General features: G+C 34.8%; 1 protein-coding gene across 5 annotated transcripts in view; it reads right to left on the reverse strand.

The window, feature by feature from the left end:
- The window catches only part of SLC4A4 (solute carrier family 4 member 4), a 385,984-nt gene that overhangs the window by 6,665 nt on the left and 363,706 nt on the right, over nucleotides 1-15,613 (reverse strand). For 3 of the 5 annotated variants that reach the window (XM_025386057.1, XM_025386056.1, XM_025386054.1), the window contains 4 exons: nucleotides 13,938-14,006; nucleotides 11,273-11,446; nucleotides 8,874-9,035; nucleotides 1,529-1,625 (listed from right to left, as the gene is read on the reverse strand). In XM_025386057.1, the coding sequence (XP_025241842.1) occupies nucleotides 1,529-1,625; nucleotides 8,874-9,035; nucleotides 11,273-11,446; nucleotides 13,938-14,006 (502 nt within the window). The remainder of the gene's footprint in view (nucleotides 1-1,528; nucleotides 1,626-8,873; nucleotides 9,036-11,272; nucleotides 11,447-13,937; nucleotides 14,007-15,613) is intronic. The other 2 variants (XM_025386053.1, XM_025386055.1) reach the window with 1 other exon arrangement.

Below are 15,613 nucleotides of genomic sequence, written 5' to 3' on the forward strand. Positions count from 1 at the left end.
TCAGTGATCCCCAATAGGTAGGGAGTATGCCCCAAGCCAGAATGAAGCAGTTACAGAAAAAAGACCATCGGTCCCTCTGCCTCCCATGAAGATTTAGGGAGATCACATCTCTCCTTGAGGAGATGAGGCAGGAAAACAGGGTCTGGAGGCAGGGAACATGAGGCCTATTCACACTTTGGCTATGACAGGAAATATCCTCTTCATGAGGCATAGGCCAAGTAAATGAGTTTGTAACTTTACTTCATCCTCTTCATTTACATAGGGTGTACCCCAAGTAGAGGGTATTTAAACTCCCAAAAATTTTGTAATGGGGCCCTTGAGTCCCTATTCTTGGGTCCACTCCCACAACGGGGAGTATACTATAATTTTCAATACATCCTTTCATTTCTTCCTGGAAAAAAAAAAAAAGTCTTCAGAGACTCAGCCCCAGCTGACAGCTTGACAGGTCTGACTGCAATCTCATGAGAGACTCTGAGCCAGAACCAAAATCAGCTGCCCCTGCATTCCTGAATGTCAGGAATTGTGTAAGAAAACATGTTTGTTGTTTTAAGCTGCTAAGTTTTATGGTAATTTGTTACTCAATGATTGATAACGAATACACCCATTTTTTATCAATAGACATTCATTCCAAACATTTCTTGATAACAGTAACCTCTTATTGAAGTCGAGGTGGCTTGGTAAAATAGAAATAAAAGTGTCTTAACTGTCTTTTTCTGTAACAGATCAGTGTACTCTGAAGTGCATCTGAATCTAAAAGGATGCATTTTCTTCAATGAGAATGCAAAGTAGAAAGTAGCTTGATGGCAATTGCTACCTGCTATTGGGAAAGTCTGAAATAGTCACTGACATTACTAAGTGGCCTGTTAATTCAATTACAGAAGAAAAAAATGTCACAAACCATTGCACCATAGCCACCAGGCTGTCACCCTAGAAAGATCAGTGCAGTTATAACAATAATTTTGAAATAGCAAAAGGGAGAATGAAGAGATTAGAAAGCAAATGCATATAAATTATATCTAGAAAGTTGTACTAATACTTCATGATTGCTAATTTAATCAAAATTAAATTTTTCCAGATTCTTAATATTAACAATTGATTTATTGATCACTGAGACACCAATGATGCAATTTCTCTTTTGAGCTGATTTGATCACTAGTTGAAACCTAAGGAAGACAAACAGTGACAGTGATGTAGTATTATAGCTGCAATTCAAAATACCAGCAGGAAAAAAAAAAAGAAAAATCAATTAAAACCGTGGTTATTAATTTAGTAGTTAGAAAAACTGGGGATGATTTGGGTGAGGGAAAAGACTACCAAATAAAAATTTAAAAGGTTATGGATAAAAAGAAGAGTGAAGCTTAGTGTATGTAAAAATAAAGTTTTATTATAATTAAGTGTAAATCTTCTCATAGAAAAAAGGAAAAACAAAATTGAGGGCAAGTTAATGCAGATGGCAATTCTAAAGTGTTTTTTCTCTGTAAGTGCAAATCATATTCAAGCAAGCATGCAAGAGGTTAGTTCTACTCACTGTCAGAAGGTTTGCTATCGCTTAGGAAAGGTTGCTGTTCCATGATGTCCATTGGAATTTTAATACTTGGAACTTTTTCTGAGTATGGGCAGTCAGACTGTGAAAAAAATGTACAACAGGTTTTAGAATGTTTTTATTATACAGTCCTTCCTCTCTGCTACTGTTGATCAAACCGTTTTATATAATCATTTACTTAATACTAAGGAGAAAAGCCCTATAATTACTTCCAGTTTGCTATCTTTTAACTATATTCCTTCTTTCCCCCTCACATTTGTTTTCTACTCTTCTGAGTTAATGGTATTGAGTCCATTAAAGCTACAACTACACAAAATAGAGATCACTACAACTGAATTGTAAAGCTTTCTATCACTTAGACTTCCAATCAGCAATGTTTATGAGTTGTATCTGTGAAGCAAATGATCTCAATGCAAAAACAGATTAAACCTAGGAAACTTTCAAAGTTATAATACGGTCTTGAAATTCTTGTTTTGTTTATGCTGATTCCGTCTCTAGGAAAATCATGACCCATCTTTCCTTCTAGAACAAGTGACAGACTGTTTATATATCCGCTATCAAGAAGCCTTCTATGTACACTAGAAAATAAACTTTCCTCTCTTACGCTAAGTACTATTTTATGGGTAAAGGTTCATTTCAATTAGCTTGTGGCAAAGATATCTGAAAATGTAAGCAAAACATAAGAAAATAAAATGTTTAAAAAGGTGTCTACGATGGTCAGATAAGCAGAGAATCATAATGGAAATTGCAATACCAGGCAGCTAATCATGGGACTGCTTAAAGAACAGGCCACCTAGCCCAAATTATAATAGATTTCCCAGAGATTACCACTTTGTTTCTTTTAAATGCATTATATTGATTCCAAGTCTATGTTGGGACTGAAAGACCCAATATATCTCTTAATTGAAAGTACCAAAAAGATGATTTTTAGTTGAAAATAAAATGAGATTAATGTTAAAAAAAATCTTAACATAAAGTCTATTACCTACATGGAAAGTTCCTTTATGGTGACTCTAAAGAGGTTAATATACAACAGTATCCTTTTAGAGAACTAAGACAATGCATTCAACAAGCAAAAAAGAAAAAAAAAAAAACATGCCACACATAAACAATATTAACCTTAAATGTAAATGGGCTAAATGCCCCAATTAAAAGACACAGACTGGCAAACTGAGTAGAGTTAAGACCCATGCATGTGCTATATTCAGGAGACCCACCGCATGTTCAAAGACACACATAGGCTCAAAATAAAGGGATGGAGGAATATTTACCAAGCAAATGGAAAGCAAAAACAAAACAAACAAACAAACAAAAAAACCAGGGGTTGCGATCCTAGTCTCTGATAAAACAGACTTTATACCAAAAAGCATCAAAAAAGACCAAGAAGGGCATTGCATAATGATAAAGGGATCAATGTAACAAAAAGAGCTAACTATCTCAAACATATATGCACCCAACATAGGAGCACCCAGACTCATAAAGCAAGTTCTTAGAGACCTACAAAGAGACTCCCACAAAATAATAGTGGGAGACTTTAACACCCCACTGTCAATATTAGACAGATCAGTGAGACAGAAAATTAACAAGGATATCCAGGACTTGAACTCAGCTCTGGACCAAGCAGATCTAATAGACATCTACAGAACTCTCCACCCCAAATCAACAGAACATTCTTCTCAGCACCACATCGCACTTATTCTAAAATTGACCACATAATTGGAAGTAAAACACTCCCGAGCAAATGCAAAAGAATGGAAATCATAACAAACAGTCTGGACACAGCTAAAGCAGTGTTTAGAGGGAAATTTATAGCACTAAATTCCCACAGGAGAAAGCAGGAAAGATATAAAAATTGACAGTCTAACATCACAATTAAAAGAACTAGAGAAGCAAGAGCAAACATATTCAAAAGCTAGCAGAAGAAAAGAAATAACAAAGATCAGAGCAGAATTGAAGGAGATAGAGACACAAAAAAACCCTTCAAAAAATCAGTGAATCCAGGAGCTGTTTTTTGAAAAGATTAACAAAATAGACCACTAGCCAGAATAATGAAGAAGAAAAGAGAGAAGAATCAAATAGGCACAATAAAAAATGATAAAGGGGATATAACCACTGACCCCACAGAAATACAAACTACCATCAGAGAGTACTATAAACACCTCTACACAAATAAACTAGAAAATCTAGAAGAAATGGATAAATTCCTGGATACATACACCCTCCCAAGACCAACTCTGGAAGAAGTTGAATCCCTGAATAGAACAACAAGTTCTGAAATGGAAGCAGTAATTAATAGTCTACCAACCAAAAAACATCCAGGACCAGATGGGTTCACAGAAGAATTCTACCAGCAGTATGAAGAGGAGCTGGTACCATTTCTTCTGAAATTATTCCAAACAACAGAAAAAGAGGGACTCCTCCCTAACTCATTTTATGAGGCCAGCATCATCCTGATACCAAAACCTGGCAGAGACACAACAAAAAAACAAAATTACAGGCCAGTATTCCTGATGAACATTGATGTGAAAATCCTCAAGAAAATACTGGTAAACTGGTAAAATACTGGTAAAATACAGAAGCATATTAAAAAACTAATCTACCACGATCATGTTGGCTTCATCCCTGGGACACAAGGCTGGTTCAGCATAGGCAAATCAATGAACATAGTCCATCACATAAACAGAACCAATGACAAAAAACACATCATTATCTCAATAAATACAGAAAAGGCCTTCAATAAAATTCGACAGCCTTTCATGCTAAACACTCTAAATAAACTAGGTATTCATGGAATGTATCTCAAAATAATAAGAGCTATTTATGACAAACCCACAGCCAATATCATACCGAATGGGCAAAAGCTGGAAGCATTCCCTTTGAAAACTGGCACAAGACAAGGATGCCCTCTCTCACCACTCTTATTCAACATAGTATTGGAATTTCTGGCCAGGGCAATCAGGCAAGAGAAAGAAAGCAAGGGTATTCAAATAGGAAGAGGGGAAGTCAAATTGTCTCTGTTTGCCAATGACATGATTGTATATTTAGAAAACCCCACTGTCTCATCCCAAAATCTCCTTAAGCTGATAAGCAACTTCAGCAAAGTCTCAGAATACAAAATCAATGTGCAGAAATCACAAGCATTCCTATACACCAATAATAGACAGAGAGCCCAATCATGAATGAACTCCCATTCACAATTGCTACAAAGAGAACAAAATACCTAGGAATACAATTGACAAGGGATGTGAAGGACCTATTCAAGGAGAACAACAAACTACTGCTCAAGGAAATAAAAGAGGACACAAACAAATGGAAAAACATTCCATGCTCATGGATACAAGAATCAATATCATGAAAATGGCCATACTGCCCAAAGTAATTTATGGAATCAATGCTATCCTCATCAAGCTGCCATTGACTTTCTTCACAAAATTAGAAAAAACTACTTTAAATTTCACATGGAACCAAAAAAGAGCCCATATAGCCAAGACAATCCTAAGCAAAAAGAACAAAGCTGGAGGCTTCACACTACCTGACTTCAAAGTATGCCACAAGGCTACAATAACCAAAACAGCATGGTACCGGTACCAAAACAGATATATGGACCAATGGAACAGAATGGAGGCCTCAAAAATAATGTCACACATCTACAACCATCTGATTTTTGACAAACCTGACAAATACAGGCAGTGAGGAAAGGAGTCCCTATTTAATAAATGGTGTTGGGAAAACTGGCTAGCCATATGCAGAAAATTGAAACTGGACCCTTTCCTTACATGTTATACAAAAATCAAATCAAGATGGATTAAAGCCTTAAATATAAGATGTAAAACTATAAAACCCTAGAAGAAAACCTAGGCAATACCATTCAGGACATAGGCATGGGCAAGGACTTCATGATTAAAACAGCAAAAGCAATGGCAACAAAAGTCAAAATTGACAAATGGCATCTAATTAAACTACAGAGCATCTGCACAGCAAAATAAATTATCATCAGAATGAATAGGCAACCTACAGAATGGGAGAAAATTTTTGCAATCTATCCATCTGACAAAGGGCTAATATCCAGAATCTACAAGGAACTTAAACAAATTTACAAGAAAAAAACAACCCTATCAAAAAGTGGGCAAAGGATATGAACAGATACTTCTCAAAGGAAGACATTTATGCAGCCCGCAAACATATGAAAAAAAGGTCATCATTGCTGGTCATCAGACAAATGCAAATCAAAATCACAATGAGATACCATCTCATGCCAGTTAGAATGGCAATCATTAAAAAGTGAGGAAATAACAGATGCTGGAGAGGATTTGGAGAAATAGGAATGCTTTTACACTGTTGGTGAGAGTCTAAATTATTTCAACCATCGTCAAAGACAGTGTGGTGATTCCTCAAAGACCGCAATAGCATTTGACCCAGCAACCCTATTACTGGGTATATACCCATATACCCAAAGGATTATAAATCATTCTACTATAAAGACACATGCACATGCATGTTTATTACAGCACTGCTCACAATAGCAAAGACTTGGAACCAACCCATATGCCCATCCATGATAGACTGGATAAAGAAAATGTGGCACATATACACCATGGAATACTATGCAGCCATAAAAAAGGATGAGTTCATGTCCTTTGCAGGGACATGGATGAAGCTGGAAACAATCATTCTCAGCAAACTAACACAGGAACAGAAAACCAAACACCACATGTTTTCACTCATAAGTGGGAGTTGAACAATTAGAACACATGGACACAGGCAGGGGAACATCACACACTGGGGCCTGCCCAGGGGTAGGGCACTACGGGAGGGATACCAGTAGGAGAAATACCTAATGTAGATGACAGGTTGATATGTACAGCAAACCATCATGACACGTGTATACCTATGTAACAAACCTGCACGATCTGCACATGTATCCCAGAACTTAAAGTATAATAATAATGAAAAAGATGCCACATACACTTACCTTTATGAGAATGTCAAAAACAGTAAGTCATTACAGTATTTCAAACATTTTCCAAAATAATATCACTTATAGATGGATGAGTTGGCAGCCAACCCTTAATCACAGCCTACCAGGCAGATTAAAAAATGACTGTGAGTGGCTCAAAATGTTGGTAAGCCATAATTTTTACTATTTGTGCTCATAAATATTATATTATAGCTATAACTCCCATGTCCCCAGATGACTCCCTATATCCATGGGCCCCAAACCCTTTGACTAAGAAGTAAACTTAGGAGAACCACATTCCTAAGTGGAGCCCCTAAATAATGAGTTCAACACACAGAACGTACTGCACAGATGTACTCCAAATTGCCTAGCTGGATTCACTGCCTAGGAACAAATGTATATGTTTGTTTGCTTGTTTTGGAATGGGTAGGATGAAGAGGAAGAGGGAAAAAAACAAGTATGACACTTTGGCTTCAAGAAATCTGTTGGAAATGGTAAATATCAATAGAAAAAAAAAAAACACTTTAAATGAAATAGGATTTGTTGGAAATCATATCTAAGAATTGGAAGAACTTCTAAGGAGTTCTTTTGATCCAACTTTTGTCACTAGAGAGCAGTACATTTAAAACATTCTCCAAAGTTGATATTTTACTATTTTTTCTTAAAAATCATTAGAGAGGGGGATTCCATAATCCCTCACTTCATACGTTCATAATGTGTAATGAACTTTAAATTTGATGTCCATGTACATAAGTTGACATATTTATTTTGGACAAAATGCTGCTTTAATTATTTTAATATTTCAGGCAGCCTTTTTTTTTTTTTTTTTTTTGGTCTTGAATGGTCCAGAAATTCATTTCAAATTTTAATTTCTATTAAATGTGTAAACACACCATTCTTTGGACTATTCCATCTTAATCCCTGTAGTTTAAACACATTCTTTTTCTGTCATCACTGGAAACAAAATCTATACACCTGTTCTCATTGTAGATGGACGATGACAGTCATAAAGCTCTTTTCACCTCTTTTTCTCTTTAGCTAAATGTGCCTCATGCATTAAGCCTTTTTCTTATTGAATCAATTTATGTGAAATCCAATTCTGTCTCTTCCTTCTTTCACTGTACTATTTCCAAGTTCTACGAAAAGAATACAATCAGACAGCCTGACCAGTTGGAAATAACCGGAGAGGCCTGGATTTGAATTTTGGCTTTGCCATTATGGCTGTGTATAATTAGAAAAATGACTTAAATATACATGTCAAAGCCTCACCTTACATATTTACAATTTTATTTGTCAATCATACCTCAATAAAGCTCTAAAATTTTTACAAAATATTTAACATTTCTCAGTCTAAATTTCCTCATCTATAAAATGGGAACAAAAATAAATACTGTGATAACAAGCTATTGAGACAATTAAGGATAAGGTATGCAATGATCAATCAAAGTTATCAAGTAGTAAGTAGAAACTAACAATTAACAATATTCTTACTTTAGAATGGGTAATGATGCACAAAAAATCGTTTGTGATACTGCACTGTGTGAAATCCAGAGCAAATTTTCAAATGGAAAACATTTTGGCAATCTTTTCAAAAGGCTACTGGAATAAGGTGTGTGCCTGTGTTAAAGTAAACAAATCCCAGTTTTTCTCCTAGCACTGATTACAGACCCCTACTGGAGAATCTGTATTTCTGTGAGCTGGTTTCCTAAAGAAAAAATTTGGCAAAATTTTACTTCTCAACTTAATCACCTAATTGGAGGAGGACCCTCTAGACTATGACACTAACCACTACAATTATGTAAAAAGACCCCAAACTCCAATTCCCTTTTCTTTATATTGAAGAGCTATAGAAAAATAATGCTAAATCATATTAGTATAAATATAATGCTATGATTAATATAACAGCATAGAACTTTGGTGGAGAGCCTACTCAAATAGATTCATAGATTATACAAAGTGAGATCATCGACATCTATCCACATTAGGCTTAAAATTACATAAAATTGAGTTATTATCTCAAATATAAGCCCTGAATTATTAATAGAAACCAAATACATTTTATGGCATTACTAAGCAAACTTCCTTTATGAGATCAGAACTTTTTTAATGTGGTGGGTTTTAAAATTTTTTAGAAGTTATTATTAGTCATTATGTCATTATTAGGGTATTAATGGTTACAGAAAGACTTCAGAAAATATAAAAAACCAAAGAGAGAATATAAAGGGCAAAGGGATGTGAAATGAGTAATATACCACATGTCCAGATAAACATTCTTAGAACTCAGCCCTCCATTTCACATCAGGTATAAAAAGGCACAATTTTCACATTTGTTTCTTTAACTAGTTTTCCTTTGGAATTTGGAAAGTTCCTTACATCATCATTGTCACTGTCCAGACTTCCCTTCTTCTTTTTCTTTTTCTTCTCATCCTCTTTCTTTTTCTTGTCCTTTTCTGGAATGACATCATCGAGGAAGCTGAGGTCGTGCTGGGAGAAGAGGTAGTCCATGCCTTTTCTGACAGCTACAAGTGCCAAGATCTGAAAGAGCAAATATTAAAAGCATGGAAGAAACCATGTCAGATGAAGTCACAGCAAGCACAGATACTCTCCTATCAAAGTCCACAGAAACCTACTTTGTGTAAGGCTGGATAGAGTATGACAGACCTGATCTTGACGGTATGGACTTATACCAAGTGAACTCTCATAATTTTCTATATGGGAAAAGTTGTTTTATAAAAGTCTTAGTTGAAACTCACTTTGTTTTGTTCACTGAAATGCATGATCACATTCAATTAGAATTTTAATGTGAAAGGATTGTTTTTCAAAACCATTTCCTTCCATGTGAGATTTTAAATAAAATAATTAAAAGTTTAAAGTCACAAAATAGCTGACATATGATTTCTAAGTATTAAAAATTAAAACATTATAAAGGTTTTTAGCAATCAAGAAAATCTGTACGACACACAGAATACTGAGACATCTTCAAAGTATTCACAATGAGGTAGTATTTGAATATGCATAGACCATTTCATTCACTGGGCTACTTCAACCATCACCATTAACTGAATACTTAACATATCCCAGACACTATATTAAACTCTTAGGCAATATTATCTCATTTATTCTTCAAAACAAACCCCAAAAGTAGGTATTATTATTTCTGTCATACAGCTGAGGAAACTGAAGGTTAGAGACATTAAGTATGTTGTCCAAGATCCTTAATGTCTGTGAGGGAGATGAATCCAGATAATTGAATAATACAAAAGGCCCCAGCTGTCTGCTTCCAAAACAAATATTCTTGACCTGTGTATTTCTGGTTCTATGAATTGCTCTTGAAGAATAACTTCTGAAGGTATATAAAGATACTTCTGAAGGTAGAATTAAGATATCTTTATTCTACATTAAAATTAATATGCAGCAAGTTATAGGCATCCTGACTTGCTTCAAACTAAGCAGTTGTCTTTATCAGCATCATGCTCTCGATATGACAGTTTCCTCATCGCCTAGAGAAATAAATAACGTCTGTCCTAACTTCTATTACAGAATTATTTTGTGACCAAATAAAAGTTCTCAAAAGACAAAAACACTTTAGAAAAGTAAAGCATTTAAAAATTATTATTTAGCACAAGGAAAAAGTGATTTATTGGATATAATTCAAATGTATCCTGCTCTAGCTTCAATTTTCTTGGTTTCAGCAAAATTTGTAGGTAGGCAGATAACACTAATAGGTAAATCTGAGTGTTTCTCATACTCAGTGTGCTTTTCAGTAAGTTAATATAGTTTTTTTTTTTTAAAAAAAAAAAAAGGAAAGAAAGACATAAGGCACCATTAAGAAAAAAAATCTGACCTAACAAATATGACTAGTATTTAATATCCATTTTTTCTTGCATCCTTGGGAGAAAAAAAATTTCAAACAAATACAAAAAATAAAATAATAATCTTGGCTAAGAGTAAGAGGATTTTTATAAAAATAAAATGTGGTAAGTGTAGGAAAATTCTGTTTTCAAACCTGCGGGGGAGATAAAACAGACTCGAGGCTCCCTTTGTAACTTGTTTTAAGCGTACATAAATGCATTTTCTTGTAAGAAGTAAAGAGTTATGGTAAAGTATAAAATTCAGTAATGAAGCCAAATACAAAACTTCTTTTTCTCTTCTTTCACTTGTGACTCAGAGTGAAACATTAGTTGCTTTACCTTGTTTCTCATCATATTATGACAAGGATAGAGAGTCCCACCTTATCTTTAAACTTAGCATTATGCAAACCACAAGAAATGTAAAAAGTGAACTTCTCACTCCATTTCTTCTAATGTACTGGATGAGTTCTCACAAGTTGCCAAGCACTTCTTCATTACTTGAACTGAAATGTCCTACACTCTTACTTAGATTAATTCTATTGTACAACATTTAAAAAGTAATTAACATGCACTGGTGTTTACTATGTGTCAGGCATTATGCTACATGTTTGATAGTCATTTTTGATGCTCAGAAAAACAACAATGCAACCCCCATTTTACTGATGAAGTAATAGTAGTTCAAAGAAGTTTACTGATGAGCATGAACCAGGGCCAGTATATGAACTCAGGTGAGCCTGATTCTAAGGTCCATCCTAGACAACCATAAACATGGGAAATGTAAATTACAACTGATCAAAGTGATGAGGTCAAAGCTGGAAATTTTTGGAACAATACATAAAAGACATGTGAGTCTTCCATATAACAATAACCACATGATACCCATATAATCTCACAGGTACATTCAATTAAAGGAATCCCTACCATTACTGGAAAAATGATAGCAGCCACCGTTGACTTGAGGATCCAAAGCAGGGCCAGACACAACACCTGCAGGAAAGTGAACAGGTGGACTCTGCGCAGGGGAACATGACGCAGGTAGATAAAGTCAGGCTGATGCTTCAGAGGCATCAGAAGCAGCTTCAGACGATCCATGAACTGGGGAGGAAAGAGGAAGGGAGTCCAAATGTATTACTGCATTACATTTCCACTATGCCTAACTAATCATTACTGATTTATATTCCATAATTTAGGCAAGCAACGTCCTTTTCAGAGGACAAAGGAATGCAGAAATTTAGTCAAGCACACTAAAGCACAAGTCTTCAAATGTTTGTCATTATATTGTGGGAATGTTATGTAGATGTGTAAGAAAAAGTGGCCACTAAAGAATAAAGTCACAAAGCAAAACATAAATTCTAGGAGCTCATCTCCTAATTTCTATTTTTACTCTCTGAGTCTCAGGAAAGAGGATCTTTTGCCTATTTTAGTAATAATATGCTGAAGGAAGCCGTCTAACTCATGTATCTTACTCTGCCTCAGTTGTCTTATCTCAAAAAAGAGGAGATGACACTATGCATCATATATTAACACATTTCAGGAATGTTTTAAGGATATAAAGGAAGTATTCAACTTAAAAATGGGAATACATTATGTTTTCATAAATTCCATATTATTTATCTGAGAGGCATACCTTGACTAATACACTCAGCAATCTATCACCATTTCTTTTCAGAGAAAAGCTATATGAATACTACAGTGAGTTTCAGGGTCAACATCTGAACCTAAGAGAGGCTATCGTATGGTCATGTATAAACAGCTATTGAAATAACTACTGAGCATCTGTGTGCCAGGTGCTGTGCTTCAAAGAATAACTGCCAAATTGACCTTGCCAGTGACAAACGGGAAGATATTCAAGAACCTATCACAGGATCTTTCAATGAAAGATGCTCAGTAAATAGCTATTGAATTGAATAATCATGCAATACGAACTCTGAAATAATATCTCTATTTTCTTTCTGGAGGGAAAGAAGTGCAAAAGTAAATTAGACTATCACAATCTTCTCTAGTGATTTCTTACTTAAAGGGTTTTCTTTTTCCCTCTAGAATTATTTTTGACTGGTGGGGACCTTCTCATTTATAAAGTTTGGGTTACAAAATTTCTTTACAAATTACAAAATTTGCTAAATCAAATCTCACCAAAAAGGTCTAAACAAGGGAGAATCGAGAAAGAAAGAGAAAAGCCATTAGAAGCAACAGCATTGCAGAATTTAAGAAACCTACTGGCTAGACCCTGGCTGTTTTTCCCCATCATTACTATGTGGTTGATGTTTTCTTCTTTTCAATTAAATAAACATGCACTGAGTTTCAAACAATAAAGCCCCCAAAACACATAGAATTAAACTTCTGATCTAGCCCAGGTCATCAAGGACAAACAAAAATAAGAACTATTCGTCTGCAGGCCATTTCTGTTTCATATTTTTCCATTTTGGAAAATAAAGAATATTTATAATGGCAGGTAAAAATAAGATATTTTTACAAATTTATACTTCTCAAAAGTTTCATGAGCACAAATAAACTCACATTCATCTAGTCCAGTCTATGAAGAACCACCTTGTATTTTATAACCAATATCCAAAAGATGATGAACTCTACTCAGCAGACCTAAACAGAGAAAAGTAAAGTAGCCTTTTCTCTCTTTGGTGGTCTGGCCGCTTGCCCAGTTCTATCTGACTTTAAAACCAAATTAATCTGAATTTGATAAGCAAAAGCAAAGACTATTTTGAAGGGGTTCAAATAAATTCTTAGGATGTTCACAGGACACGCAGTCTTTTCCCATTAAAATGTTACTAAGTGCTAAATAAAGCTACAGTTAACAAGGTGCCAGAAAACAGCATAAGTACTTCCAGTTTCCTGGTGCCAATTAAATTAAAACCCAACTGAAAGACAAAGTCCCTTACAAAGTTTTCCCTAATGATTTTTTTTTTTTTTAAAGAGACAGGTTCTCACTATGTTGTTGAGGCTGGACTAAAACTCAGGTTCAAGTGAACCTTTCACCCCAGCCTCCCAAGTAGCTGAGACTAAAAGTGCGCACCACCGTGCCCAGCTGATAATGATTTTATTAAAAGTGTGTCAGTTTTCCCAAAGTTACGAATAGCTAAAGTTTTCAACAAAAGCAATACATCAACCACATTGACTTTATTCTTTGGTTGGTAAAAACCTTTTGATTATTGATCATAGCCATGTGAAAAGCAAATCAATACCCTGTTCTTAGTATACAGTTAAGGCAAATGGATAAATACTATCTTGAAGACACACAGAAAGGGTTAGGTATCCTTCCTGAGACAGTAAAAAGGAGATAAAGATGGGTAAGGGGGAGGAAAAGAAAGATTATAGCCTCTCGCTTTCTTGGTTAAATGACTTTTAACAGCCTATTTCAACAATGGGTATGTATGGTAACATTTGCTAATACTGGCTAACTTGTCGATTAAACCAGAAATGAAAAGCAGGTGAATGGTGAAGTAGAAAATAAATGCATTTTACAAACTCAGCAGTTAATAAGGATTAGCACTTTTCTTCAAAGATCTGTTACTGGACTATTCTTATTACTAGAAAAACACGACTGTACTTACATTGCTGTTCAAAAACTTACCTGCACACCATTAAGGGATGCTACTCCCATATACAGGAACACACCATAGAGTACAGGCATGGGTATAAACTAGAAAGAAAAAAAATTGGATAAAAGTTAAAAACGATAATAAGAAAAAAGAGGAATCATTTAAATGAAGGCTAAATCTAAAACTAAAATATAGGATAGAATAACATAGTGACTTCTAACTAGTATGCTTTACTAGTCAATTGATGAACTTCTAAACTCTTTGTAAGAGAAATAAATGAAGAAGGGTAAAAAGGACTTTCAATTTTCATTGGATGCTTGTTTTTTTAGTGAGCATGCATGACCTTACTAATAACTTTTTTTAATTAATGGAGGAAAAGTTCTGTTTCCCTTTACCCTGAAAAGGAATGACTATGTAAACCAGAAGCTTATAGGGACTGTGAGGTAGACAGAAATAGAGGTATTAATAGATGGTTGCCTCACTCTTGAGACCAAGTTCCTTTCAATATAGTTTGTTGATTTTTGTCCTTAATAATTTTTGCCATATCATCCATCAGCTTGGTATATATATGCCTCTTTCAATTAAAAAAACATCAAAAGACTGTCCCCTCACTTCCTGCGAATATTATGAGAACTAACTAAAAAGAGCACTGCTTGAAAGGACCCGGGAGCACCTGGAAGCAATTAATTACACACATGGATTAATACACATCTTTTAAAACTGAATTAATACCTTTTCATGCATTAACTAGCAAAAATATTTTATATTAATACAAAGTGTTTTAACAAGAAGTGATGACTGTAAACTGTATCGATTCCTAGACCTTTGAAATGTTCCTAGTACTGAGGAAACTAAGCAAATCAAGGACGATTCTGTTTCTGGGAAGTCTTCTGTTTGAAAAACAAAAGGTTCTCAACCTTAGAATTTGAAAAGAAGTTCAAGTAATTTCAGGATTTTTCAAAGCTAAAATACTAAAACCGCAAGTCAATTAAGGCCAATCTTACCAAATCCACATAAAGGAGGCTGCTGTAACCAGAAAACATAGTATGGCTTTAGAGTAATTTTAAAAATACTGCACGTACTAAGCACAATTTCTATCAGCCTCTCCTTGTGATTGTGTAAAGTAGTTCCGTATCTGAGACTCTTTGGCCACTATTCGAGAATGAGTAAATTCTAAAATGTGTAACAAATATTTCCAATTTTTGTTGGTTAGCCATAGGGATGCTTAAATTTATGTGAAATAAATATATATATATACACACACACACACACACACACACATAAAATGAAATGCTTCTTCAAAAAAAGACTAACATTTCTAATGTAGCTAATTTTGCTCTTCATGTCAGAAAAAAATCAAAGTGACATAGAACGTTGATGGGGGTAGGAGGGATGATGTTACTGCTGGGGAAGCTGTAATACCTAACAGTCACCACAAAGAGGTGAACACATCACACTCAAGCCGCTTTTATTTCTGACACATGCCTTCATTTCTTTTGCAATGTGCATGTTTCTATTCCTTGTGATTCTTGTGTATAAATGTACCATAAAGTAAAAAAATAAAACTAAGAGAAGGATCATTTCATAGCTTTGATTCATTTTTTAAACATCTTCCATTTTTCTTGTCCTTTCATTTGTAATTTGGTGGGTAGTGGGGGTGGGGCTGCTGGAAGGAAAGAAAAGTAAGAAGGGAAAAGAGAAGTATAGT

This window comes from Theropithecus gelada, chromosome 5, assembly GCF_003255815.1.
Source record: "Theropithecus gelada isolate Dixy chromosome 5, Tgel_1.0, whole genome shotgun sequence".
Taxonomy (NCBI): domain Eukaryota; kingdom Metazoa; phylum Chordata; class Mammalia; order Primates; family Cercopithecidae; genus Theropithecus; species Theropithecus gelada.